The 27312-nt window shown below is 49.7% G+C and overlaps 1 protein-coding gene and 1 non-coding gene across 10 annotated transcripts in view; both read left to right on the forward strand.

Annotated features, from left to right (window-relative positions):
• The window catches only part of RAP1GAP2 (RAP1 GTPase activating protein 2), a 206283-nt gene that overhangs the window by 59091 nt on the left and 119880 nt on the right, over nucleotides 1-27312 (forward strand). For 2 of the 9 annotated variants that reach the window (XR_006603739.1, XR_006603740.1), the window contains exon 1: nucleotides 1853-2477. The exons of 4 other annotated variants lie outside the window; for them this stretch is intronic. Coding sequence is in view for 3 of the 5 variants with exons in the window: in XM_045070198.1 (XP_044926133.1) it covers nucleotides 2371-2477 (107 nt within the window). In the remaining 2 variants the exon portion in view is untranslated. Of the gene's footprint in view, nucleotides 1-1851; nucleotides 2478-27312 lie in introns of those variants that run through there. 3 more of the 9 variants (XM_045070198.1, XM_045070199.1, XM_013053480.2) reach the window with 3 other exon arrangements.
• LOC123389228 lies at nucleotides 6191-6294 on the forward strand. The gene has a single exon (XR_006603825.1). It is a non-coding gene; the product is annotated as a U6 spliceosomal RNA (small nuclear RNA).

The raw sequence follows: 27312 nt of genomic DNA on the forward strand, positions 1-27312 counted from the left end.
GAATCAGATCAGGTTTTGGTCTTTTAGGGACAACCTTGTGTTTTCAGCCACGTTGGGGCTGGAAATATTGGGGTTGTAGAGGAACTGAGAGAGCCTGGAACCCTAGAACAAGAAGGATAACCTGCTTGATGGAAAAGTTTTTTTTGCCTTCATTCCAGTGCCCTGTTGCTCACTGATGCACTTGACCTGAAATACCTCCCAGGTGGTGGGGAATGGGCTGGAGCCACCCCATACTCACTCACCTGGGAAAGGGTCAGGCCTTGCACTGGAATGCAGCTTGCTTCTATGTGTGGGTGGATATTCACCCATGCTGGGCTAGACCTATGGCCAGTGCCCCCATCACCCTCTGAGTTCTGAAATAGTCCATCAGTTAACTTGTCAGTTTCATGTTCTGCGGTAGGCAAAAGCCCTGAGCTGCTTGTGCTTGTGCTCTGCCTTCTAACCCCCTGAGGACACTCATTTCCCCATTCTTTTTCCAGACTGATTCTCCAGTCCCTACTGGTGTACTCCTTGCAGCAGGCCTAGCTGCAGTCCCAGGGGTGGGGCTGGGGTCACTCACTCTCTGGCTATAAATAAATGTCCATGGCTATCTCTGTGATGCCCCCCCACCATCCAGGCAGGCCCAGGAGGGCCTGGGCCATTGCTAATGGATGCTTCATAAATAAACCATGCACAATTTTGGCAGCACCCTGGTGTTCCCTCCTCTCTACCCCAGCTCCAGTGCCAGCGAGAAAATGTGCCCACTGGAGAGGTGGGGTTGAGGCCTCAGGCCCTGGAATTCATTTCCAACCCTGTCCCTCTCCAGTAAGTCCCTTTCCCTGCCTGATTCTCTGTGCTTGCACGAACACCAGGCTATCTGAAAAGCAAAAACAAAACAACAGAACCCACAACAAGGCAAACTGCCTCAGGACCTTTATGGTCCCAAAGGGCTGTTTCTGAAGATGGACTAATTGGGCTTATTTTCATTCCCTCCAGCCCTCTGCCCAAGTCCCTTCTGTGGGGGAGGGAGAAGCAAAGCCAGTGTGGATGTTGGAGGGAGTGGTGGTGATGATGGTGAGAAGGGGCTAGGTTTCGTGGCCCCAGATGGAAGTGAGTGAGTGAGAGGCTTCTGAGCAGCCCCGTCCACATCAGGGACTCAGCCCTGGCCCATTCCCTACGAACTGGCCAGTGACCTTTCCTTAGGTTCTGAAGCGAAGATGAAGCTTGCATGGGGTATGCGGGAGGAAGGGAAGAACTGATATGGGGTGTCTGTGAGGTGCTGGTGGGGTGGGGGCTCCCCTTGGTTCCCTGGCAACCCGGGACGCCAGGCAGAGGTGTATCCTCGGTGAAATGGATCATTGACCCCGTGGTGTGTCAGGCTTCCAGGGCAGGGGAAACAAAGGTTAACGGGGGACTGACTCCAGCTCAGGTAGCGCCGCCCTTGCTGGAGCAGTCCCCTCCTGCCCCCTTCAGCCTCCCAGGACAGCCGCTTCCCCGGGGAAAGGTAGAAGGTAGATCCCGCTGAGTCAAAACGCCTGGGCGCTTCAGGCCGGGGAAGGTGGGCGCTGGGTGCGGGGTGCCCTCTCTACCCGCCTGGCCCCGGGCCGGGAGAGGCCAGCGGCGGTGCCGTGTGCGAAGGCAGTTTCGCACGGGCTGAGGACACGCGTTTCGTCTCGGTGGATGTTTTTTCTCCCTGTTTTAAAGATAGTGACAGCATTGGAGAAGTATCCCGGCGGGCCGGGCTGGGAGAGAGCACGTCAGCCGCCTTTGCCTGGGGAGGGAGCCCGGGGCCCCGCCAGCGAGGCGGGGACGGGGGAGCGCAGAGGAGGGGACGGAGAGGGAGCGGCGAGAGAAGGGGGGGTGCGGCTGCCCGCCAGGAGAGGAAGGGAGGGAGCCCAGGCGCGGAGCAGAGGGCGAACGCGCGGCGCCGAGCCCCCCCGGGGCGCTGAGCGCAGGCGGACCGCCTCCCTCCACTCGTGGCAGGGCCGCCTGCACCGCCCGCAGCCGGGGTGCCCGGGCCCGGGGCACGGGAGGCGGGGCCGGGGCGGGGTCCCGGCGCGGGCGGCGCGTCGGAGCTGGAGCCGGAGCCGGAGCCCCGGAGCCGCCCGTCCGGGCCGCGCCCGGAGCGAGCGTTGGAAATGCCTGCGCTGGGAGAGCGGGCGCCGGCCGCCCGGCAGGCTCCGAGGAGACGCTGAAGGTCGCCGGGAAGTGAGCGCCCGGTCACCTGACCCCCGGGGCGCACCTAGGCGGGGCGGGGCCCATGAGAGGCGGGCGGCCGGGGGCCGGGGCGCAGGGGCTGGGAGCCGTCGGCGTGGAGCGCGTGGAGCCGGGCGGACGGGGGCGCGCTGCGGGCGGGCGAGGGCGCGGCCGGGCACCGCCGGTGGCCTCGCCATGTCCCAGCCCACGGGGAGGATGCATTGCCGAAAGGCAGGGATCCGCGCGGCGGTGGTGCTCATCGGACTCCTGCACAAATCGCGAAAACAGAATAAAGAGAAAAGGTAAAGGCTGGCAGCGCCGCCTCCCCCTTCCCTCCACTCTCATGCTAAATCCCCGTTTTCTTTGGGATGGACTTTTCCAAAAGGGCCTTTGGCCCCGAGTTGGTTGGGAAAAACCTCTGTTCTGTGCGCTGTCGGGGGAGCAACTCAGGAGCTTCGCCCCGGACATTGGCTGTTGGGAGAAAGCTGAGGCAGGACTTTGACTGGGTCGGAGGGAGGCTGGGAGGGCCCTTCGGGCTCCATCATCAACAGAGGGGCACCAAGTGTTTCGTCCCCATTCCCGTTTGCCCATTTCGTTCTTATTTGCCCATCGCAGCGCCCTTTCCAAAGCCTGCAGCGTGGGTAGCGTTGATCCGACCTGGGTGACAGTCCTTGGCTTAGCCCAAGTGGCCCAATGTGCCGAGATGCCGTTTGCTTCTCTGCAACTTGGCTGAGCCTGTGAGGTGCCCGCCAGGCTGGGATCCGCTTGCCTTGCACACAGTGCGGGCAGGCAAGGAGCAAGTTTGGAGCCCCCTTCCCCCTTTTTTGGATTTTTTTTTTTCTCTTTCCATCTTCACCTTTCTTGGGTTTACTGTACTAATTGTTTGCTCCTGGATGTTGGAAATTGTCCTCTTGAGCTGACCTGTGGGGAAAAGAGGTAGGGGTTTGGGGCCAGCAAAGGAGCTTCTGGGACAGCTTCCCGGGCTCCAGTCCCTTGTTGCAGGCTTGATGTCCTCAAAACCCAAGGGAGCTGCTTACACCCGCTGGCACCCACTCACTTCTCTGCCAGGGTACACGAGCCCAAAGCTGCCCGGCAACTGGGCTTCATCAGAGCTGACTGTCCACAGAGATATTGTAAGGATTTGGGGTGACTCCAGTGGCTCTGCTGGGTCCTGATTTGCAGATGAGTTTGAAGTGGTTAGTGCTGTGCTCTGCATTAGGCAAAGGCTAAGACAAGGACAGTGGAGCCAGAGATACCTGGGTGGTGACAGGTGACCCCTGGGCTTGCCCAGAAGCTGGGTATGCCTGGTGAGGGGGAGTGGAGGGCAATGGATTAGAGCACTTTGAGAAGCTGGCATGGGTTGCCTCTGTGGTGTAGTTGCCCCTCATCCCTCTTGTCCCCCTCCTATGATGCAGTCTGATTCGATGTTTCCCATAGCTAAGGTGACTAGCCAGTGAAATGACTTCAGGTGGTTAAGCATGAAATAACATTGAGTCACCCAGTGAGAAGGTTCTTCCCTTTTCAGTTCTCTACTAATGCATGTGATTTCTTCAAGGGGAAAGTTTCAGGTTGGTGCTAGTCTGGCTTTAACACCCTCTTAACACTTACTGATCTCTCTCATAACAAAGAGAAAGCAGACCTCTGGCTCTGGGCCTTAAAGTGGGGAGCAGTGCCTGCCTACAATTTAGGTTGTTTTTATGCTATTTATTTTTAGAATTCTCTCCTTGTCATGGCCAGTGGTCCTGATATAAAGCATCACTTTAAATTAAATGTATAAAGTCCCAAGAATGAGTCCATTTAATTGAAAGAGTGATAGTACAAATGGTATAGGGTGTGGCAGAAATCCTGCAAGTGATGTTAGGGAATGGCTGATGCCGGGGACAAACCTTTCTAGCAGTAAAGCTACCAGCAGGACTCTAGAGCCCGCTGCTCCAGGTCTGGGCCCCATTTCCCGTCTAGACTTTGACTCTCTCCTGTTCCCTGTCCTTCAGCATTTTATCTGTAGAGGTGTGATGACTAAGCCAGCCCTCTAAAGTCAGAGGGATAGGGGATGGCTGTTCTGAGACCACTGGCGCCTGTTTTGAGGAATGAGAAGGATGGTGTGCTTGACCTACAGGCGGCTGCCTCAGACCAGTTCCTGTTTCTGAGTACAGAGTGTATGGTAGGGTGGAAGGTCCCTGCACAGTCCTGGCTCATCCATTGACTATGACCTTGTAGTATCAATGTAGTCTCCCTGAGCCTATTCCTGTGTCCATACAGAAGCGGAAGGGAGATAATGTGGGTGAAGAACGCACCTGAGAGGTGTGAAATGCCACGTGAGGATGAAAGGGTTTGAACAGAACTGTTCCCGTTTGCCTCTCTGTGGGTTTGTGCCCTTGGAGAGCAGGGCAAGGAGTCTGGTGGCAACAGCCCCACTACTAGTCCAGACCAGCTGTGCATGAGGCACAGGGAAGTACTGGACAGGGGACAGGACAAGAAGGTTGCTCATGGCTCTTGACATCTTGTCCTTCCTCCTAGACGCATTGTGCCCTTCCCTGCAATGCAGCAGGCGTTGAGGCCCTCCCAACTCCTGCCTTCGTCCTAGTCTGCTTTGGCTTCTGTCATCCCGATTGCTTTGGCCAACAGACTTAACTTACCCAAGGAGAGAGAGGGCTTGATCTCCTGCTGGTGCTAAATGACCTTTGCTTTGCTTGCTGTAATCTGGAGTTTCTTTGTCTTTAAGTGTCTGAAGTGCGGTGATCACTATTGACCCTTGCCTTGTGGGCACCAGGCGTGGGGGTTGGGGTGGGGTGGACAGGTGTGTGTGTGTGTGGGGGGGGTGTGCTGGAGCAGGCTATAGCTGCCCCACCTCTCTTAAGTGCTCCCAGACTCCAGGGTGGGTGTTTGGTCTGCGGAGTTTCTGCTTCCTCCCCACCCTCATCACAGGTCAGATTCAGACCCCATCTTTATCCTTTTCAGAAGGCTGGATCCATCCATCCATCTTCCCAGCACCTTTAATTGACAAGCTTATGCAGATGACCCTCCCAGCTGTTGGCCTTAAGGGATGAAGTGGTCCTGTGTAGCTTTGCAGTGATGGCCCCCAGGGTCCTTGTCATCTTCCTGCCCTCCCCAGGCTCCTTAGAAATATATTGGCATATTGGGGGAGGCAGGTGTGCCAGGGAGGATGGTAATGACACGGGTACCTCAAACGGCCCCAGAACCAGAAGACTCCAGTCACACTGTTGGTGGGTCCTGAGAACTCTGCTGAAAGCTCCAGCTTCGGTTTGCATCCTGGAGAAGTGACTGTGGTGCTCGTCAGCCTTTACCTGACGACTCCGTCTGGGAGTTGTGGGATAACCTGGAGGTTCTGCCTCTTTCTGACCATCTTCCAGGGACTCCACCGCTTGGGCTCCTTCAAAAACAATGGTGTGTTTGCAAGGGGGGATTGATTGGAGCAGGGTTCCAAGGAGGCACCTGAATGAAGCTTTCCTTGCAGATGGCACTCTGGGGACCGCTTTAGTGGGAAATCTCCTTTCAAGTGATTTGACTTTTCAGATCTTGCTTCCTCGTCGCTGTGGCAGATTGGGGTCAGATCCGTAGCCCCACCTTGGTCATGTAGAAGTGGATGGGCGGGTGTGGGGGAGTGATGTCCTCTGAGGTAGAAAACAGGTACCATTTGTAGGAAGGGTTGAGGCAGAGAAACAGTCAAAATAGGTAGGTTCCAAATGGTGTGGATGTTGCTGTGTGCCCTTAAGAGTGACATTCTGAACTGGACAGAGGTCAGTTGGCATAAATGAAAAGACATCGTCTTCTTACAGGGAGTAGTTATTTTAAGACAACCCTCATCATGGGGTTTGTGAGGAGGAAAATATGAATTTCAGCAACCCCCCTGCGGCAGGCTCTGGGGGGCAGAACAGTGAATCTAAAGTCTCTGGGAGGCAGAGGAGGCAGAGGCAGAGTAATCCACACTCCTCTGTTGTGGGATATAATGTCTAGCGGGTTAGTCCCCTGTCGGTTATTAGAAAAAGTTCACCCCATGCTTGCTTCGGCAGCACATACGCTAAAATTGGAATCATACAGAGAAGATTAGCATGGTCCCTTGCACAAGCAAAAGTCCATCCCGAGCTTTTTTTTTTTTTTTAATTTTTTATTGTGGAAAATTTCACACGTGCACAAAAGTAGAGAGACTTGTGTAATATGATACCCCGTTTGAGTCATTGTCAACTCTTGGCCAATCTTACCTCATTTATTTACCACCCCACTCCCCCACAAGATTATTTTGAAGTAAATCCCAGACAGGATATCATTTCATTCTTACATGTTTTGGTATACACCTTAAAGAAGTTTTCTAAGAAAATAGAACACTACCATATTGTACTCCCTGAGTTAACAGTAATTTCTTAATATCATATTTAATTAGTGTTCAAATTCCCCTAATTGTCTTATAAGTTTTTCAAAAAATTTTTAAAAGATTTTATTTATTTATTTGAGAGAGAGCATATGTGGTGTGGTGAGGGTTGGTTAGGATGGGTGAGGAGGGGCAAGTGGAGGAGAAGTAGGCTCCCCACTGAGGAGGGAGCCAGATATGGGGCTCGATTCCCGATCCCTGGACCCCAGGATCAGGACCTGAACTGAAGACAGACCTTTAACCAACTGAGCCACCCAGGTGCCCTTCAAATTTTTTTTTTTTTTTTGGCAGGATTCAAAAAACCCAGTGTAATTGGTCATATGTCACCTTATGAATTTTCTACTGCTACTTTCTTTTTTTTCATTATAATTTCTTTATTGGAGAAATTTGATCATCATGGGGAGCTGCCCATAGTTAGGATTTTGTGGATGCTATCTCCTGGTGTCATCTAACGTGTTCTGCTGTCCCCTATGATATTGTAAGTCGGTATTTAGCTTTGAGGCTCTATCACTTTTTTTGTTTGTTTGTTTGTTTGTTTGTTTTGGGCAAGACCTCACACTGGAGTTTTTTTTTTTTTTTTTTTTAAAGATTTTACTTATTTATTTGACAGAGATCACAAGTAGGCAGAGAGGCAGGCAGAGAGAGAGGAAGGGAAGCAGGCTCCCTGCTGAGCAGAGAGGCGGATGGATGCTGGGCTCTATCCCAGGACTCTGGGATCATGACCTGAGCCGAAGGCAGGCTTTAACCCACTGAGCCACCCAGGCATCCCTGATTGTCTGTTTTGGTGATGTTGGCAGTTGACTGATTTGTCCTTGGAGGTTGAAGGTTGGTGTCATGGAGGGTACTTGCCTTCTGCCACAGGAGATTTTGCGATAGGCCTATGAGCTGGCTGGATTCGGGGCCCGAGCCTGTGGAGCGCTGGAGGCCTGGCCTTGGAGTCCCAGAGTCCCAAGGCTGGAAGGGGTGCATGGCGGGAACTTATCTACTCCCCAGCCCTGGAACAGATGGCTGCTTGTTCTCTTCTTGGGAGGTGGCCGGGTCCTGCCCTTTGTGGAAAGGCCTGTTTCTTGGCCTCTCTTGTCTGATGTTTGAATGCCATTTGGTTGGCTGTCATTGCTTTAAAGAACAAACATCTCCCTTTAGCCAGCTTCCCATTTTAGGCCTCACTGAGCACCTGGGGAGTTAGACACCTAGAGTTCAGGGAGAGAATTTAAGGGGTTTTGTGATTCCTTTGGAGCCACTGTTTTTGTCTCCTCTTTGGTGTCCCTACTCTTGTCCTCCTTATCTATTCTTATGGTGGCCAGAGTGGAGTTTTAAAAATTCAGGTAAAATCAAGTCTCTCCACTGTAGAAACCTCTCCATAGGCTTTCCATTATAATTTAAATGAAATCCAGACTCTGAAGCCCGGCCTGTATCCCCTGCCTTATTCTCTCTTGTTCTCTGACCTTACTTCCACTTTGCCTCTCACTCACTGTAGTCACTGTATTTCTGCTGCAAAGGCCTTTCTGTTTCTGGAACACGCCAAGCTTGTGCCTGCCCCAGGCCCTTTACATGTGCTGTTTATGGTGACTTAATTGAGTGGTGCTTTCTCATTGTGCCTGCTCTAGGCCCTTTACTTGCACTGTTTATGGTGACTTAATTGAGTGGTGCTTCCTCATTGTTGCGTGCCAACTCAGTTGTCATCTCTTCTAAAAGGACTCCCCTGCCATCCAATCTGGGCAGCTCATTCCAGCCATCATTACTTTACCTTGATTTATTACCCCCATGGCTCTTATCATTAACTGGTATTATCTGGGTTATGTAATAAACAATTTACTGACCGTTCCCACCCCTAGAATGTGAGCTCTCTAAGAGCAGGGACTCTGCCTTTTTCACTCCTGGGTCCCCCATTGCCCGGAATAGGAAGTGCTTAGTAAATATTTGCTGTGTGAACGAATGGGTGCACATGAGACTCACTGACTCCACACCGCCTGTTCCCCCAGGTCCTCTTAATACTGCAGTGCCCTCTGCCACAGATTTCAAGGTGTCCTTTTCTTATGTGGGTTTGAGGTATTCTCCCCTTCTCTCTTCTTCGTTCCCCTTTGGAAGAGATTTGGAGAGAAAGATAACTGATGATGTGTACATGCGGCGTGCCCTATTACTCTTCTGACTCCTGTCCTGTCCCTCTATGGTTAGGGAACACGTGAGGGTCCAGGCTCAGCCCTGGAGCTCAGCTCCAGGGCTGTTCTGACACTGAGTTCCTAGATCTCAGGTCCTGGAGCTGCTGTCTGAGAGGCAGAGGCGGGCTCCCTTCATTCATGCCAAAGAGCGGGGGCCATTGGGTGTCTGAATTGGTGAACAGTCGCCATTAGTGAATATATGGTTTTTCTGAATGCAGTTCTATCTCTTTGGAGCCCGTGTGGTACACAGATGGCTGGTTACCAGGATGTTGCCAAATATAGGGCCTGCCAAGCCCGTTTGGTTAAACCAACGAAAATCACTTCTGGGCAGACGGGGTCTGCTGCACGGCTTAGGAATCTTCTCAGTCATTTTAAGTAGATGAGGCCCTCTTGCCCTCCCTACTCCCCGCCTGCCCTGCAAACTGAGTCTCTTTGCCTCCTGAATCCATAAAAAGTAAATGAGGTAGGCAAGATGATTTCAGGTGGACAAATGCCTTTTATCTTAATTGCTATTTTAAAAAATGAATTCTGGCAAGTGATACTGGTTTTCCATGTACGACGGTTACATAATATTTTCGAAAAGTAAATTTGTTTAAGTAAAAAATTGTGATCAATTTAAAGAGAAGTATCAAGAAAAGTAACAGTCAGGTGGTACATGGATTTGGGAAAAAATTGAGAAGATGATGTGGAAATGTCTGCAGTTTGGGGAGTACAGTGGGAAGGAAGGAGTCACTTTTCTCATATGGTCAAGTGGGCCCCCAACACTAGGGTCCTGGGGTTGTTGAACGTTGAATGGTTGTAACAAGCCAACATCTTTTGAGGCTTACTGTTTGCTAGGGTCGCATACCTGTCTTAATTACACTGGTTATTATCTTTGTTTTCCAGTAGAGACACAGAGGCTCAGATTTTGAGGAACACCTAGAGGGCAAAATCAGAGGGAGACGAACAGGGATTTTAACCCTGGTCTTTTGAGGTCCAGGGGCTGTCCTCTTAACTCTTCTATTATTTGGAACCCAGGATAAGCACTCACGCGGTGCCTGGCTTCTGAGAAGTTCCCCATACACGCTGCTGCTGTTCTCATGCAGGCACGGAAGTACAACAAATCTCAGGGCACAGCTCAGTGGATTTCCACATATGTATCCAGCTGTGTAGATACTGTCCACATCAAGACATAGAACTTTCCTGCACCCCAGCAGACTCCTCCTTCCCTCTCCACAGTCCAGTCACAGTCCAGTTAAAATTACTGTGGAGGCAGGCCCATTGCCTGGTATGTGGGGGACCTGGGGTCACCTTGGAACCCGTAATAAAAGGAAGCGTATATTTGGGAGTTTGTGAGTTGGGATTTCTTTTCTTTTCTTTCTTTTTTTTTTTTTATTAAAGATTTTGTTTATTTTACAGCAGATCACAAGTAGGCATAGAGAGATGGGGAAGCAGGCTCCCTGCTGAGCAGAGAGCCCAACGTGGGGCTCAATCCCAGGACCCTGGGATCATGACCTGAGCTGAAGAGAGAGTCTTTAACCCACTGAGCCACCCAGTGGGTGGCACTTTTTTTTTTTAAAGTAGTTTCCATGCCCAGCGTGGAGCCCAATGCGAGGCTTGCACTTACAACCCTGAGATTGAGATCTGAGCCCAGATCAAGAGTCAGACACTTAACTGACTAAGCCATCCAGGGGCCCCTGTGAGTTGGCAATTCTAAGTGGGGAACCCTAGTTCGACCCTGAAGAAGAAGGTGTCAAAGAATCCACATTGACTTCTAGGGGTGGGTGAGCTTGGTTTCACCTTCCCCTCTCCTTCTCGACACACTCTGTAGGAACCTGGAGCCAATGCTGTGTTTATTCACTGTCCTTGGAGCAAGGGTGGGTTGAAAAATTGTCACTTGCTTTTAAGCTTATCAGTTATGAACACTCTGTTTCGTGAAAGTTGGAACAGTAGCCAAGTCCTTGCCAGAGCCCTCTAGGGGCGGGCTGACCCTGCCAGGCCTCAGGGTTAGTCTGTTTCTCCAAAGGAGGGAGCAGTCCTGTTGATTGAGCCCCCTCCCCCTTTCCATGTATTTACTGTAAAGATCTTTACCGACCACTGAATATGGGGGGCAGAATAAGGAGGCTGTGCAGATGCCTGTGGTCATGAGCTCTTCCTCGTTGGGTACAGCAGCTTGAAACAGCCCCCAAGCAAGTCACACCTCTCCCCTGGTTTGCAGGACAGATCCCTAGTAAGGGATCTCATTCCCCCATCCCCACCCCCATGCTCTAACACCACACAGTCTTGTCTGCAGGGAGTGGGACAACAGCAGCCTGGCACCTGGGAGTTTGCCAGGTGTATGAGGCCGAGGTGGGATGTGGCCCATGCCGAGTCCTCAAAGCTTCACGAAGTCTCTGTTCTGGGTGCTGGGATACAGCAGGGAATGGCACAGGTGCACAACCCTGCGCATTCTCCCAGGGCTTTATTAGGCCTACATGCGTTTTTCCCTTTTAAATGGATATTTTTTAAAATTGGAAGGTTCTGTGTTACCGGTGGTTTTTTCCGTCTTCTCTTGAGAAATCAGAAGCTTTGGCAACATTGGCTAGGCCTCTCTTTCTGCATCACATCTAAACTCTCAGCACCCAGCTTAGTGTGGGATTGGTCCCTTTCTGCTCACCGTTGCACCACCACCTGGCCACATCTGGCAGTGCCCGTGCCCCTTCCCCCATCCCCAGGGATTGGATGTACAGTGTGCGAAGCACAGGGGTCAGGAGCTCCAGATGGGGCCAGGTTCCAGCCCTGAATGCCCTTGGTTTGGGGCAGGTCCATTGTGATTGGAAGTGAGGGTTCCCTGCAGGAGGTGGGCTGCAGAATGGCCGCTGTTAATTTGTCTTTAGATGTTCCTCCTCCCTTTCCTTCCCTTATTACCCCTAAGGAAAATAACAGAAGTATGGGAGGTTATGTGTTAACAGTATAAAAAGTCAGGAATCATAAGAGAAGTACTGGGCTGGGAGCTCCTGTTGGGTCTGTGGTGGGCATGGCACGAGGCTGGCACCTGGGGCTCAGGCATCCCGTTCTCTGCACCACACTTACTATCACCATCTATGTTTTTCATAGAGGAGAAAGCTGAGGTTCAAATGGGGTGACATTTTCAGTGTCCTCCAGCTCATACAGCAGAGCTGGGAATCCAACCCAGATCTGCCTGATGCCAAACCCTGTGCCTTTTCATCCATTTCCAATTTCATGGTGACCCCGGCTGAATTACTTGACCTCTCTGCCCTTGACTTTCACTCTCTACGAGGTGGATGATGATGTCACTCAGGTGTGTGAAAATGCTTCAAAACCTGAAGAATCATGGCACCTGAACACATTCTCATTATTTTTTAAGGAAGAGATTGGACTGGTTTCTCAGGCAACTGGGCTTCTTTTGAATATGCGGCTGAAGCTGGGGCAAGGGAAAGGGCAGTGGAGGCTAGATTGGGGGAAAGTCTGATTTACCAGGCTTTAGATAAGCTGAAAGGGCTCTTGGCTGCCGTCCTTGCTAATTAGAACAGAAATTTCTGCTTCTCTATGAGAACAGGAAGGTCTGGGCTGGAGCCTGGGTTACCTGTGCCATCTGTATTTTAATAGAACATTTATTTTAATAAGATTTAATCCGAGATGCAAAGATGGAAGGAGTGTGTAAATCAAGAGATGACTGAAACAGGCTGTCTGAAAACGAGATCTTCCAATGTGCCAGGAAGGGCTTTTGAGTGTGACATCAACAGAGGCCAGTTACTGATAGCTGAGAAGGTCCCCCAAGGGCACAACCGCGTGGTGGCAGGACACAGCCTGTGGTGCAAGCCATGGGAATGGGGACACCTGGCTTTCACAGCTTAGTTCCTCTGGCCCCACTCCTCCCTTTCTGGAAAGCATTCCCATCCATCCCTACAGGATTCACCTGTCTTTCTCCTCCATGAATGCAAACACAGGCAGCAGTCCTGCCTAGAAGCGGACTGTGCTCCAAATGTTCATTTGTGTGGTTTCAAGTCACTTCCCTCAATGTTTGTGGAGTGCCAGCTGTGTACCAGTCCTTGGACAAACAGGGTCCAGGAGGAGAGTAAGATACTCTCCCTGCCTTAAGCCACCTGTGCTCCAGAGGAGAAACCAGACACATACTGTGAACCCCATACAGAAGATGGGGCGTCCTGGAGAAGAGGTATAAGACACTCTGGAGGTCAACAGAAAGAGGGACCCCCCCCCCCAAGGAGGGCTTCATGGGATTGGCGGCATTTAAGGTGGGCCATGGCGACTGTACAACATTTCTGAAGAGAGATCAAGTGGGGAAGTACATTCTAGTTAAATGGTACAGTCTACGCAAAGGGACAGAGGTAGGGAGAGCAGGGGACCTGTTCAGAACTCAGTTAGACTGTGGTGTGGATTTCATATTGGGCAATAGAGGGAAACGAGGCTGTCAGGGTCACCTGAGGCCACTTTGTGGTTGGTTATAAATGCCAAGGAGTGAAGGACTGGTTAGGCTTCTCTGTTCCCTGCCCCCCCAAACTCATGTGGCAGTTTGGTACCCTAGTTGGCATAGAAAAACAGAATTAGTCAGCATTACAGTTGAAATAACTTCTATTGTAATTCTTCTTATGAAGGTTTGGGGCTAGAGGGTCTTTGAGTTGGAGTAGTAGTACCCCCAAAATAACTCTTCTGACTGACAGTTTAGGTAAATGAGTCAGGAATCTTTTGGTTGCAAGAGACCCCAATTCTAATTAACCTAAAGGAGGAGAGAAATTTTATTGCTTTAGGTAATTGGAAGGTTCATGGGGGACAGATTCAGGTATGACTGGATCCAAGGCTGGAATCATTCTCTCTCCCCATCTCGGAGCTGTTCTTTCTTTTGGATTGGCTTCATCCTGGGCTAGGTTATCCACAAAGAAAGATGATGGCTGTGCCAGGCTTACATTCTGCCAGTTTAGCAACACCAACAGGAAGAGCAAATCTGTTTTCTAGTAATTTTCGCAGGAGTCCCAGGGATGACTCACACTGGGCACAGTGGCTCATGTGCCCATCCCTGAACTTTGGTTATAGGGCTTGGATACGCTGATTAGTTGAGTCTGGGTGTTGTGCCCCCTCCTGGTTCTAGGGATGGTGTCACCTGGACTGAGAAAAAAGGAGGGGCAGGTCACCTAGGGACATTCGATGTGTTGCTGTCAGTAGACCAGGGAATGGACACTGGTCAGGAAAACCCAGGAGCTGTCCACTCTGCTGGCCCTGGTGGCTTCACTGGTGTTGGTCTTTGCTCAGTCTTGTCCACTTGGTTGGTTGCTGCAGGGGCTAGCACTCTCCCAGATGCCCCCTTCTGCCTCTGATGGGTGAGGTGTTCTCTCTTCCCTGACATAGCCTGTTGGATCCCCAACGTTATCAAACACACTCCTTGGGACCCCTTTCCCAAGAGTCCATTGTGAACATTGAGGCAGTCATATGTGTGTGACTGAGTGAAACCTTGTCTGGGAGAATGGCCTGGCATTGCTCAGGGTTGCTGCTCAGCTTTGGGGTTGAATGATGCTTCCCCGTCCTCTTTTGCTGTTGCTTTGTGGGGCTCATTTCCCCCTCAACCTGGAAACTCTGGATTCCTTCCATTTAGATTGCCTCTTCCTCTGGCCATCTAGCCGATGGGTGCTCTTGGTCCCAAGGTCCTGGTGGACTCTCCATGGTCCATTCTCCTGCCGGAGGCCCAGGCCCAGCAGAGATCTCAGGGATATGAGAGGTAGGGACCCCTAGATTACAAGGAAATGACTGCAGCAGGGTGGAGGGGCAGCCTGAAGCCTCAGGGAAAAAACCGAGGGGAGGTAGTACTGTGTATGATCCTGAAGGTACATGGTGTTCAGACTGTGGTCCTCAGTTTCCCTATCTGTGAAATAGGAGTAGGGCTAATGAATGATTTTACTTGTGGATTGCAAGGACTTGAACATTATCTGCTCACCCATGTTTATAGCAATATTACTCAGAACAGATAAAAGTGGGAGCTACTCAAGTGTCCTTCTGCAGGGGACTGGATGATAAACAAAATGTGGCATATCCATACAAAATATTATTCAGCTGTACAATGGAATGGAATTCCAATCCACCATTTACGAACCTGGAAAACATTAAGCTAAGTGACGAAGCCAGACACAGGACAGAAGTTGCTTGGTTTCATTTGTACAATGTACTTAGCAATAGATGAAAGCATAGAGACAGAAAGTAGAATAGAGTTAACAGGGTGTGGGGAAGAGTTATTATTATTTTTTAAATATCTTATTTATTTATTTGATATAGAGAGCAAGATCACAAGGAGGCAGAGAGGGAGGCAGAGAGAGAGGGGGAAGCAGGCTCCCCACCGAGCAGAGAGCCCAATGCGGGGCTTGATCCCAGGAGATCATGACTGGAGCTGAAGGCAGAGGTTTAACCCACTGAGCCACCCAGGCACCCCATGAGTTATTGTTCAGTGGATTAGAAATTCTTTTGGTAATGATGAAAAGATTCTGGAAATGGATGGCTTCGATGGCTGTGTAATGCTGAATGCCACTGAACTGCATACTCAGAAATGGCTATGGTAAAAGGAAAACATCTTATTCAGACCCTAATATGTAAAAAAGATAAAAGAGAGTGTTTCCTTGGTCAGAGATGGGGCAGGCAGGTGGGGCTAGCTCTAGTCCGGTCTCTATGAAAACCCAGATATATTTGGGGCCAGAGTGTCCTGGGACTCCTGGGAAGCAAGGGCTGCTCTCCTCTATAGGCCATGTTCTGAAGTTGACGGTCCCCAAGACCTTTGTCCTTCCAAGTCCAACCCCCCCTTCTCCAGTGGTCCTGTGTTGATAAGGGAGAAGGCTCTGGAGAGAGTGGACCACCTTGTGTGAGCTCTCCTTTTAGCCCAGTCTTTTCTGTTCCTGCTGCTGAGGACTCATGGACAGGTGTTTGCCAGTGCCTTGTAGGGTGTTCCTTGGAGGCCAAGGGGACTGGTAGTGGGTGGGTGAGGACTTCTGGGGGCTCAGCTTGGGTTCCAGGAGGAATGTGGAGAGAAGAGTCTTGGCTCTGAGCTGACCTTTGGGCACAGACCAGAGCCTGTGGCCACACGATGGAAGGCTTGGGTTTAGTGTCGACAACATGGATGCCTTCAGTGACCTGCTAGCCAGCCCTGAGATGGGGAACAGCCACTCCAGCATCTGCTGTCCCCACGGAGCAGGCCTCAGGGTTGGACCTCTCTGCTGTCCCTTTGCATGAGCTTAGAACCTTCCTCTGAGCATTTTCTGGGCTGCTTCTTGCCCATCTGATTTTTTTTAAAGAAATGTTTATTATATTTTTAAAATCCATGTTCTTTGCAGAAAATTTGGAAAACACAGAAAAGTACAAAGACTAAAATAAAAGTCATCTGCAATCCCAGATGGGGGATTGCAGAGATAACCACTATTAACATTTAATATATTTTCTTCTGGTCTTTTTTCTCCCTAAACATATATCCTCCCACACAGTGTATTTACATCTGCATCTACATCTGTTTTTTTTGTTTTATAACAAAATTGGGATTATACTTTAGATACAGTATATTAGTCAGGACTCTTGGGGGCAAGTGACAGAAGCCCAGGTTGAATTAATCAAACAAAAATAAGGGGATTTATTGGCAATCATAACCCATCTATAGAAAAGTCTGGGCCTCAGGAACAGCTGGATCCAGGACTTTTGAGCAGTCTCTTGATTCTCTGTCTTTTGTGTCTCTGTCTCTCTTTGTGTTGACTGCATTCTCTTGGGTCATCTCTACATATGATGTTGAAACCATGGTTACAGACCACTGTGGGCTTAACATTTTAATGCTTTTCCCTCCAGAGAGCAAAAAAATCCCTCCTTTCTACCAGCTTCAGTTAGACAACCCCCAAGGAGTGCTGATTGGCTTGGATCACACGCTGATCTCTGCATTAATCTATGTGTGCAGGTGGGGTTGGGGGTTTATGATTGAGTCAGGGGCTCATTATATCTGAGTCAGGGGCTTATTCCTGCGGCTGGTGTGAGTATTGTGACTGTAAACATCCTTTCCACTGCGAGAGGATCAGCTCTCTGAAGTAAAGGTGGAGAGTTTCATTATCAGATGAAGGGATAAAGTGAGTTGGGCGGGCAGAAACCAGAATCGGAAGTTGCCTTGGCGTTTGTTCCAGCCCTGGCGAACTGGAGAGTGGGCACGTGGGCCCTCACTCTCATACCAATTTAATGAAAGATGGATTGAGACCATCCCATGAGCAGTACAGTTTGGCAACCATTATGCATGCACATATCCCCTTTGAACCAGAGATCTGCCTTTGGGAATTTATCCAGCACCTGTATTTCCACATGTGTGGAACAGTATTATACAAGATCATTCATTGCAGTATTAGTTGAAATAGTGAGACATTGGAAACCACCAAATGCCTAGTGATAGTGAACTGGGCACTGGACTGCTGTGTTATTTGAAAAAGAATAAGGACGTTTTCTATGGACCAAGATAAAGTTCTCCCAAGATACTTGGAGTAAAGAAAGCAAGGTGCAGAATGGAATGTACAATGTACTATTTTTATGTGTGTGTGTGTGTGTGTGTGTGTGTAGAAAAGGGGGAAAATAGGGTTGTTATGTTGGGTTATATTTGCATAAACTGGAGAAGGACGTGTAGAAACCATTTCACTGGGTTGGGGGTGGAGAGCTGGACGGATTGGGACAAGGATAAGACCATGCCTTTCACCTTATACCATCAAATAAATTGTGGATTTTGAACTACATTCAAGTATTATTCAAAAATCAATGTATCAGTTTCCTTTTGGGGTAATAGGCAAGTTTCAGAACCAGACCCTCCTTTGTGGTAATGTATTGAACCAGTCACTGAATTGTATACTTTAAAGTGGTCAAGCTAGGAAATTTGGTGTATATTTTACCACAATTTTTTTTTAAAGATTTTATTTATTTATTTGACAGACAGAAATCACAAGTAGGAAGAGAGGCAGGCAGAGAAAGAGAGAGGGAAGCAGGCTCCCTGCTGAGCAGAGAGCCCAATGCGGGACTCGATCCCAGGACCCTGAGATCATGACCTGAACCGAAGGCAGCGGTTTAACCCACTGAGCCACCCAGGCGCCCCCCACAATTTTAAGAGTAAAAAAAAAGTCAACAGACCAAAAGAGTGGAAAAACAAAAAAAATAAATATAGAAACCTCACAGAGTGTGAGCTCTGGAGTCAGGTGACCTGTGTTCAGATCTTGCCGTAGCTACTTTGTAGCTCTGGGACTGTGGGTAAATGGCTTCATTTCTCAGAGGATTGGTTTAGTCATTTGTGAAGTATAGATAATAAAAGAGTCAATATTCTGAAGGTTGCATGAGATGTTAGGGATTTTTTTTTTTAATTTCTTTTCAGCGTAACAGTATTCATTGTTTTTGCACCACACCCAGTGCTCCATGCAATCCGTACCCTCTCTAATATCCACCACCTGGTTACCCCAACCTCCCACCCCCCGCCCCTTCAAAACCCTCAGATTGTTTTTCAGAGTCCATAGTCTCTCATGGTTCACCTCCCCTTCCAATTTCCCCCAACTCCCTTCTCCTCTCCATCTCCCCTTGTCCTCCATACTATTTGTTATGCTCCACAAATAAGTGAAACCATATGATAATTGACTCTCTCTGCTTGACTTATTTCACTCAGCATAATCTCTTCCAGTCCTGTCCATGTTGCTACAGAAGTTGGGTATTCATCCTTTCTGATGGAGGCATAATACTCCATAATGTATATGGACCACATCTTCCTTATCCATTCGTCCGCTGAAGGGCATCTTGGTTCTTTCCACAGTTTGGTGACTGTGGCCATTGCTGCTATAAACATTGGGGTACACATGGCCCTTCTTTTCACGACATCTGTATCTTTGGGGTAAATCCCAGTAATGCAATTGCGGGGTCATAGGGAAGATCTATTTTTAATTTCTTGAGGAATCTCCACACTGTTTTCCAAAGTGGCTGCACCAACTTGCATTCCCACCAACAGTGTAAGAGGGTACCCCTTTCTCCACATCCTCTCCAACTCATGTTGTTTCCTGTCTTGCTAATTTTGTCCACTCTAACTGGTGTAAGGTGGTATCTCAATGTGGTTTTAATTTGAATCTCCCTGATGGCTAGTGATAATGAACATTTTTTCATGTTTCTGATAGCCATTTGTATGTCTTCATTGGAGAAGTGTCTGTTCGTATCTTCTGCCCATTTTTTTTTATATGATTGTCTGTTTTGTGTGTGTTGAGTTTGTGGAGTTCTTTATAGATCCTGGAATAAACCTAACCAAACAGGTAAAGGAACTGTACCCAAGGAACTACAGAACACTCATGAAAGAAATTGAAGAAGACACAAAAAGATGGAAGACCATTCCATGCTCTTGGATCGGAAGAATAAACATTGTTAAAATGTCTATACTGCCTAGAGCAATCCATATTTTTAATGCCATTCCGATCAAAATTCCACCGGTATTTTTCAAAGAGCTGGAGCAAATAATCCAAAAATTTGTATGGAATCAGAAGAGACCCCGAATCGCTAAGGAAATGTTGAAAAACAAAAATAAAGCTGGGGGCTTCACGTTACCTGATTTCAAGCTTTACTACAAAGCTGTGATCACCAAGACAGCATGGTACTGGCATGAAAACAGACACATAGACCAGTGGAATAGAGTAGAGAGCCCAGATATGGACTCTGAACTCTATGGTCAAATAATCTTTGACAAAACAGGAAAAAATATACAGTGGAAAACAGGCAGTCTCTTCAATAAATGGTGCTGAGAAAACTGGACAGCTATATGTAGAAGAATGAAACTCCCATTCTCTTACACCATACACAAAGATAAACTCAAAATGGATAAAAGACCTCAACGTGAGACAGGAATCCATCAGAATCCTAGAGGAGAACATAGGCAATAATCTCTTCGATATCAGCCACAGCAACTTCTTTCAAGATATGTCTCCAAAGGCAAAGGAAACAAAAGCGAAAATAAACTTTTGGGACTTCATCAAAATCAAAAGCTTCTGCACAGCAAAGGAAACAGTCAAGAAAACAAAGAGGCAACCCAGGGAATGGGAGAAGATATTTGCAAATGACAGTACAGACAAAAGGTTGATATCTAGGATCTATATAGAGACGTTAGGGATAAAGAATGATGCCTGGGAATGGTGGGCCTCCCCCTGTGAGTTAGCTCTGGAGGAAGGGCAGGATAGCCAGGAGAGCCTTACCACCTTCCCTCTCACTGGTTGGAACATTTGCATTTTAATGGAGACTTGTGAAGACTGAAAACAGTCTGGACTCAAAGGGAGGAATGGTTGGAATTTCAGAAAAATTTATAGCTCCTGTCTGGGGAAAATTAGGTCTTTTCATTTCCTGGGGAGAGTTTAACTTTTACCTTATCCTCCCAGTGGCCCCAGGTGGTTGGGTTGGAAGCTGGAGAATAAATGCCCTGCCAGGGAAAGAGGGTGAGCTAGGAGAAGGGAGAAAAAACAGTTCAGGTTCACACCCCAGACGGGCAGAGCCTGAACTAGCTGAGAGGTCCAAGCCTGAAGGTTTGAAACTGGAGAAAATGAGGCAGCTGATGTAGGAAAGACATTAGGCTTTGGAGCCGATGGCCAAGATAGAATTCTTGAGACATCTTTGGTGCAAAAAGGTGGTTTTATTAAAGCACGGGGACAGGGCCTGTGGACAGCAAGAGCTGGGCTGGGGTTGTGAGGAGTGGCCCATTATACACTGTCCAGTTGGGAGGGGGTTAGGGATGGCATAAGCCTTCCAAATATTTGGAAACAAGGTTTCCAGGATCCTGAGGGGTCTAGCTCTTGTTGGGAAAAGGTCATTTATTACTGTTTGGTAAATCCTCAGTCATGAGACCCTTCCAATGTATATTGGTGGGTCCTATGCTTGGGGGATGATTTGCCAATGTGTATCTTGGGGTGGGGTGGGTAGAGATAAAGGAAGTTTCTGAAGGAATTTTTTAAAAAAGATTTTTATTTATTTATTTGACAGACAGAAATCACAGGTAGGCAGAGAGGCAGGCAGAGAGAGGAAGGGAAGCAGGCTCTCTGCTAAGCAGAGAGCCCGATGTGGGGCTTGATCCCAGGACCCTGGGATCATGACCCGAGCCGAAGGCAGATGCTTTAACCCACTGAGTCACACAGGTGCCCCTGAAGGAATTTTTATATGTTTAAGCAGACTTGCAGGATCCTGGAGGGTCGGGCTAAGATTGCCTTTGCTCTTAGCAAAGAATCAGCGTCAAGGCAGCTGAGTCCCTAGAGGACAGCCACTCTGCCTCTTTCAAGGACTTGTCAATGGGCTGCAAGTTGTAAGGATATGTAATAATTTTTCTTCTGCCTTTGTTTCCCACATCAGTTGCCATGGCAAACCAATGAGCGCTGACTTCCCTCAGCCCCATATGCACCTGCAGCCACTGCTCTCGCTGAGCACCTTCATGGCGAAGCTTCCAGAAGACCTTCTTTGGCTTTGCTCCCCACCACACCTCATGGCTGCCTTTTTGCCCTCTGCTTAGTCATTTGACACAGCTTAATCCTCCCTCCTCCTCTTCCTTGGACCTGCATGGGTTGTGCCCAGGTTCTTTCCTCTTCTCTGTCTCCCTCAGTGGTGATCCCCCTCGGTGTCTGAAAGGCATTCCCGAAGTGGCAGGTGCACAGTGAAATTCCTGCTCTCTCTCTAACTCCCTACTCATCCCTCCTGTGGCCTTCCCCAGCTCAGTCTCTTAGACCAAACTCTTGGAGTCACCCTTGACTTCTCTGGATTGTTCTTATTCGCCACATCCGATCTGTCAAATCCTGTTGGCTGTACCTTTGTACTCATCCAGAGTCTGACCACCTCCTATCATCTCTGTAACCATCAACGCGGTGCAGCCCATTGGTCGCTCTCACCCTGTGCAATCGAGGTGACTTTTTAGCGGGCCTCCCTGCTCCCAAGCTTTGCCCCCTTACAGTTCTCAACACTGCAGTCTGGGTGATCTTTTGAACCTGTAAGTCAGGTCACATCTCTGTTCTGCTCACAGCTCTGCCTTCCGTGGCTTCCTGTTTCTTCAGGGTCGAAGCTAGCGTTCTGACCCTGGTCACAGGCTCCCTGTGATTTCTTTGCCCTCGGCTCCTATTCTTTACTCTTTGTTCTCTCTTCACTGGCCATACCGGCCTCTCAGCTAAGGTATGCTTTTGCTTCAGGACCATTGTGCTTGCTGTTACTTTTCCCTGGGATGCTTTTCCCCAGCCACCCTCCCTCCTTGCTTCCTGGCTGCTTTCGGGTCTTCTCTCTGATGTCATCTTCTCATTGCGGGCTTCTCTGATGACCCCAGTTAGAATTGCAAACTGTTCTGTGCTTTATTTTTCCTCCTAGCGTTTGTCATCACTTGATAGGCTTCTTATTTAAAATTTTTATTTTCATTTATTTATTTAAACTTTTTATTATCTCTTTCCTCCACTAGAATACGAGCTCCACAGGGCAGAGGTTTTTGTCTGTTTTGTTCACTCTTCTCTCTCCATTGCCTAGAACAGTGCCAGGTACGTAGAAGATGCTCAATAAAAATTGAGTGATTGAATGAAAGAAATTTGGTTTTTATAGTGAGGGTAATAGAATGACATTTCAAGGCCTTATGCAGCAGGCTCATATGATCAGATTTACATTTTGAAGGGTCACTCAAGCTCCTGGGAAAAAGTTATTGGAGTGGGACAAGAGTGGGATTGTGGGGATTGGTTAGGAAGATGTCCTAACCAATGGCTTTGAGATGATGGTGGGGGAGGGATAGAGGGACATTGATGGACCTGGGAGGAATGCAGGGGGCAGAATGAAGGGATCATGGATTGTTAGAGCTGTACTTCTCAAACTTTACTGTGTGTGTAGCTCACATGGTCATCTTGTCAAAATGCAGATTCCCATTGGCCGGTCTGGGGTGGGCCTGAGAACCTGCATTTAGGCCAGCTTCCAGATGATGCTCCTGCTGCTGGTCCATGACACACCTTGTCTATTAGGGGATGGATATCAGGCCTAAGGCAGGAGAAGGAGTCAGGAGTGCTCAGTGCCTTTGTTTGGGAGACAGAACTTGGGAGGAGGAACTGGTGGGGGGGAAATGACATCACTTCTGGGCATGTTGATTTTGAGACTAGTGAGATCCGAAGTGGAGATGTTCAGTTTGCATTGGGGTCTGAAGCTCAGAGGAGATGCCCGAGCGGGAGACAGACAGTGGGGAGTCCTCACAGGAACGCCACAGGCAGCCCCCGTATAGGTGAGACTGAGTGGGGGAGAGGCTACACCAAGGGACATCAGGGCTGAGGGAACCCTTGCTTTTGGAAGTTAGTCCAGGGGGCAAGATGGGTTCCCAGCAGGTCATTGCAGCAAAGGGGCTGGGTGCTGGGACATGGGATGCTGTGCTGTGGCAGCGGGGAGCACAGGGCCCCAACCCAGGGTTGGCACATCATCTTAAGGAAGGGACATTCTGGTGGGGACCCAGGTGGACTAAGTCTGGAGAGGGGGTGTGGGCAAGCAGGAAGGTCCTCACAGGGGGCTCTGGTATGAGTGAGAGGGGCCCAGTGGATGAGCTGACAGGTTTTGTCAATAGGGGGCGCGGGTCCCAGGTGAGGAGAGGAAGTGAAGGGGTGAGGTGAGCTGGATGGGCCCAGATAAGGGGCCCTTCCTTGAGGGCATGTTGAGTTGGGTTTGGTCCTAGTGGTTGAGGTAAGCCATTGAAAGGAGGGTGCCATTATTACTTTGTACTGGGTTTTCACTTTCATTTTCTTACTCTGGGTTCCACATGGAAGTTACCGTTTTAGCCATTTTAACGTGTACAGTTTAGGTGGCATTAATTACATTCGTGGTGTGGTGCACCCAACACCACCATTCTTCTCCAGAACTCTCTCATCACCAGACAGAAGCTCTGTCCCCAGCAGCAGTCACTCCCATTCTTTTCCACTACCCTAATCAACCACCCATCTGCTTTCCGTCTCTGGATTTGCCTATCTGGACATTTCCTTTAAATGGGATCCCGTCATATTGTGATCTTTTGTGACTTGCTTCTCTCACTTGCTGTAATGTTTTCATGTTCATCCGTGTGACGGTGTGTGTCGGCACATCTTTCCTTTTAAAGGCTGAATAACATTTGTGTGGATGTACTGTATTTTATTGATCTGTTCATCTGCTGATGGACATTTGGGTTATTTCCACCTTTTGGCTATGGTAAATAATGTTGCTGCGAACATTCATGTATAAGATTTTTTTTAAGGTTTTTTTTTTTTTTTTTTTAATTTATTTGACAGATCACAAGTAGGCGAAGAGGCAGGCAGAGAGAGAGGAGGAAGCAGTCTCCCTGCTGAACAGAGAGCACGATGTGGGGCTTGATCCCAAGACCTTGGGACAATGACCAGAGCAGAAGGCAGAGGCTTTAAGCCACTGAGCCACCCACGCGTCCCTCATGTACAAGATTTTGTTTGAACGTGTGTTTTCAGTTCTTTTGGGTATGTTGCTAGGCATGGAATTGCTGGGTCATATGGTAATTCTGGGTTTAACTTTTGGAGGATAGGTTAAGTCAGACTTCAGCTCGGGTCATGATCCCAAAGTCTTGGGATCGAGTCCCACGTTAGGCTCCTTGCTCAGTGGGGAGCCTGCTTCTCCCTCAGCCCCTTCCTCAGCCCCTCCCCCCTGCTTATGCTCTCTCTGCCTCTCTCTGACAAATAAAATCTTTAAAGAGGCTGCACCTTAAAAAAAATTATGGCTATCCTGGTGGGTATGATCAGCTTTTCACTTTAGAAAGATCCTTGTGTCTGCTCCCTGGAGAATAGACGGAGGGGTGTCGTGGGCAGAGAGGGATTAGGATGGGAGTGCCGTTGTCCGGGTGAGAGATTGATAGGTGACGGGAGACAGTGGGGTGGAAGAATTAGAACCAATCTAGGAGGTGGTGAGGACTTAGTGATGCATTAGAGGTCTTGGGTGGGGAAGAGGGGCTCCAGCATGACTTCGTCACATCATGTCCCTGGATGTTGGCACATAGTGGGTACTCACTGAGCACCAGGTTCCTCAAGAGGAGAAATGGGGCCTTTGAAGCTCTTTTGTGCTTTAACTGGGGGCCTTTCCCATGACTGCTCCCCGATAGTGTCCTTCGTCTCAGAGGGGAGGGGTGAAGAGAGGCCTAGCAGCCCCTCTTCTGAGGGGGGTGCAGGGTTACAGAGCTCCCTGCTCTGGACCATCTCCATCCTCTCTTCCTTTCAAGGTCTCCTGCCTCAGGAGACCATGTGGCGGTGGGGTGAGAGTTGGAGAGAATGGCCTTTTGGGGGAGGGTCTAAGCCTGTGGGGGCAGTCGGGGGCTGGACAGGCAGCTCTGAGGATACCAAACTTTTTCTGAGGTCTCCAGCCTTGGGCCAAAAGCACTCCTGTGTACAGGTCATGCCACCTGAAACTGCTCCTCCAGGGACACTCAGGGAGAGCTCAGAGAGCCCGGGAGGACCCAGAAAGACCTGGCCCAGCCCTTCTAGTGGTGCTCATGGATGTTCCTGCCGCAGGCCCCCCGGCTCTGGGTGTCCCCCCCTCCCCGCCCCCCCACCCCACCCCCAACCTGCTGGGGCTTCTCCAGCTGTGCGGCCTTTTAACTCATGAATGGTAGCTAGATGGGGAGGGAAGTGTCTTTTGACTGGGAAGCTTGGGAAAGCTTCCATTTTCTCTCTTTCTCCTTTGTCCACCCTGTCTTTTTTCTCTCTTTTCCCTTTTCATCCTCTGCTTGGTTCCCCTGCCCCTCCCCCTGTCCCTGTTCTGTAAATCTGTAAAACAAACACACTTAAAAAAAATCTCATTCATCTAGTCCATCTGCAGCTCTGAGCAGGGTAAAGTGGCTGCCTCCCTTGGGAGTTGGCTTTTGAGCTTTGGGCATTAGTGAGCTCCATGCCGCCTGGGGCTACTGGCGGAAAATCCCAGGCTACTGCCTTGCAGCCTGGGGCCTTGTCAGCCCAGCCTCAGAGGCTCTGACCCAGATAGATGGGTGGGTGGCCATTTACTCACCTTATGGTCCAGAGAGGGACCCCGGAAGACCAGCAGGGGACTGGAGGGACTGGAGACCTGAGCTAGCCTCTGAGCAGTGGCAAAGCTAGACAGGCTACTGAAGTCACTCCTGGTCTGTGTGGACTGTGGTCTTCTCTGCCTGCTCTCTTCTCTCCAGGGAGAGTGTGGGGATCCTAGGGAGGATTTGCTGGGGGCCGCTTCTGCCTGGTGGCTTGTGTTCCTGGCTTAAGCAGAGCCGGGTGAACCTTGCAACAGCGCCAGGTGCTATGCTAACAAGCACATGGCTGTGACCTTGCTTAGCAAGAGGGGTAACTTAACTGTTCTGCGCTGTTGGAGGCTTGTGGGGGATGTGTGTGTAAGGAGCACAGGGTGTTGTCCTCAGATACTTGGAGTTTGCAGTGCGAGTAAGAGCCCTGCTCGTATGGCAGGACCCTGACCGAGCTGGAAAGATGAAGATTGGCGAGTTCCTGGCTTTGCTGCCAGAAGGTGGTGGGGGCAGGGGGCAGAGGGGCTGCCTCTGTCTTTGCTTCCATTCTTTCCTTCCTTTGCCTGCTCGTTCACTCTGTGCAGAAACAGGATGGCTCAGGCCACAGGTTATGCCATCAAAATTCTTGTGTTTGGGTTCTGGTCCCTCCAGGAACGAGCTGTGTTTCCCGAGTGTCAGCCGTCTTATCTGTGTAGAAGATGAAAACATAGCTCCTTGTCTCCATCATCTTCATGGAACTGTGCTTGGCAGAGAAGGTGATAAGAAAGGTCATCAGTACCAGTTGCTAGACAGTAAAAAGTTTCAGTATTGACAGTTTTTGAAGGCCTGCAGGGAAGGCTGTTGGCCCTGGGCCCTGTGGGCTGTTTAGAGACTCCTGCCCTCCAAGCACGCACAGCCTGGCCTTCCGCTAGACACATTCCATGGAGCACCTGGCTGGAAGGTTTTCATCGTGTTTTCACGTGGGACACTGGCCCAACATGGCCCTACAGCTCTTCAGTTCATTCAGCCAAGAGTGATTGAGTGATGCGTAGGCGCACACGGGAGGCCAGCCAGCAAGGGCCCAGGTACCCCACAGAGTCCTAAAGTTGGGACCTGCTCTTCTAGCAGGAGGAGCCTGCGTGTCCTCTGCGTCCCGCCGAATGCTCTTCAGTTCTGAGTCCAGAGGCTGCAGCAGCGCTCAGTCACTGGAGGGTTTTTGTGGCTGGCCTAGGTGTGGCTTTTTCCTTTCACTGTTTGGTCTGGCCAGCTGGGGCAGGGAGTAGATCTGGGGGAGGGCAACAGAGGCCCCAGACAGAGACACTTAATTCTTGGTGGCCCCAGCTGCCTGTCGAGGCCGACTTCATGCCTCCTGGGGAGAATGATGCTGTTTCTGTGGACAGACCCTTCCAGCGTTATTGACATTGATGCATCATCTTGTCACATACGTGACCATGGCAGCTGGAAGTGACGCAGCAGGAGAGCCAGAACAGCAGCCTTTTCTCAGCCCCGATTCCCTGTGGCAGGTGCTGGGTCTGCTCCCTGAGGCCTCGCGTGCTCTGGTTTGATGGGCTGCAGGAAGCAGATGTGGCAGGCCCTTCCCCACACCCAGTACACTTCATTAGATGCCTCTGGGTTCTTAGGATTCC

The sequence above is a fragment of the Mustela putorius genome, unplaced genomic scaffold (genome assembly GCF_011764305.1).
Source record: "Mustela putorius furo isolate JIRA1106 unplaced genomic scaffold, ASM1176430v1.1 tig00003962_pilon_pilon_pilon, whole genome shotgun sequence".
In the NCBI taxonomy this organism is placed as follows: Eukaryota; Metazoa; Chordata; class Mammalia; order Carnivora; family Mustelidae; genus Mustela; species Mustela putorius.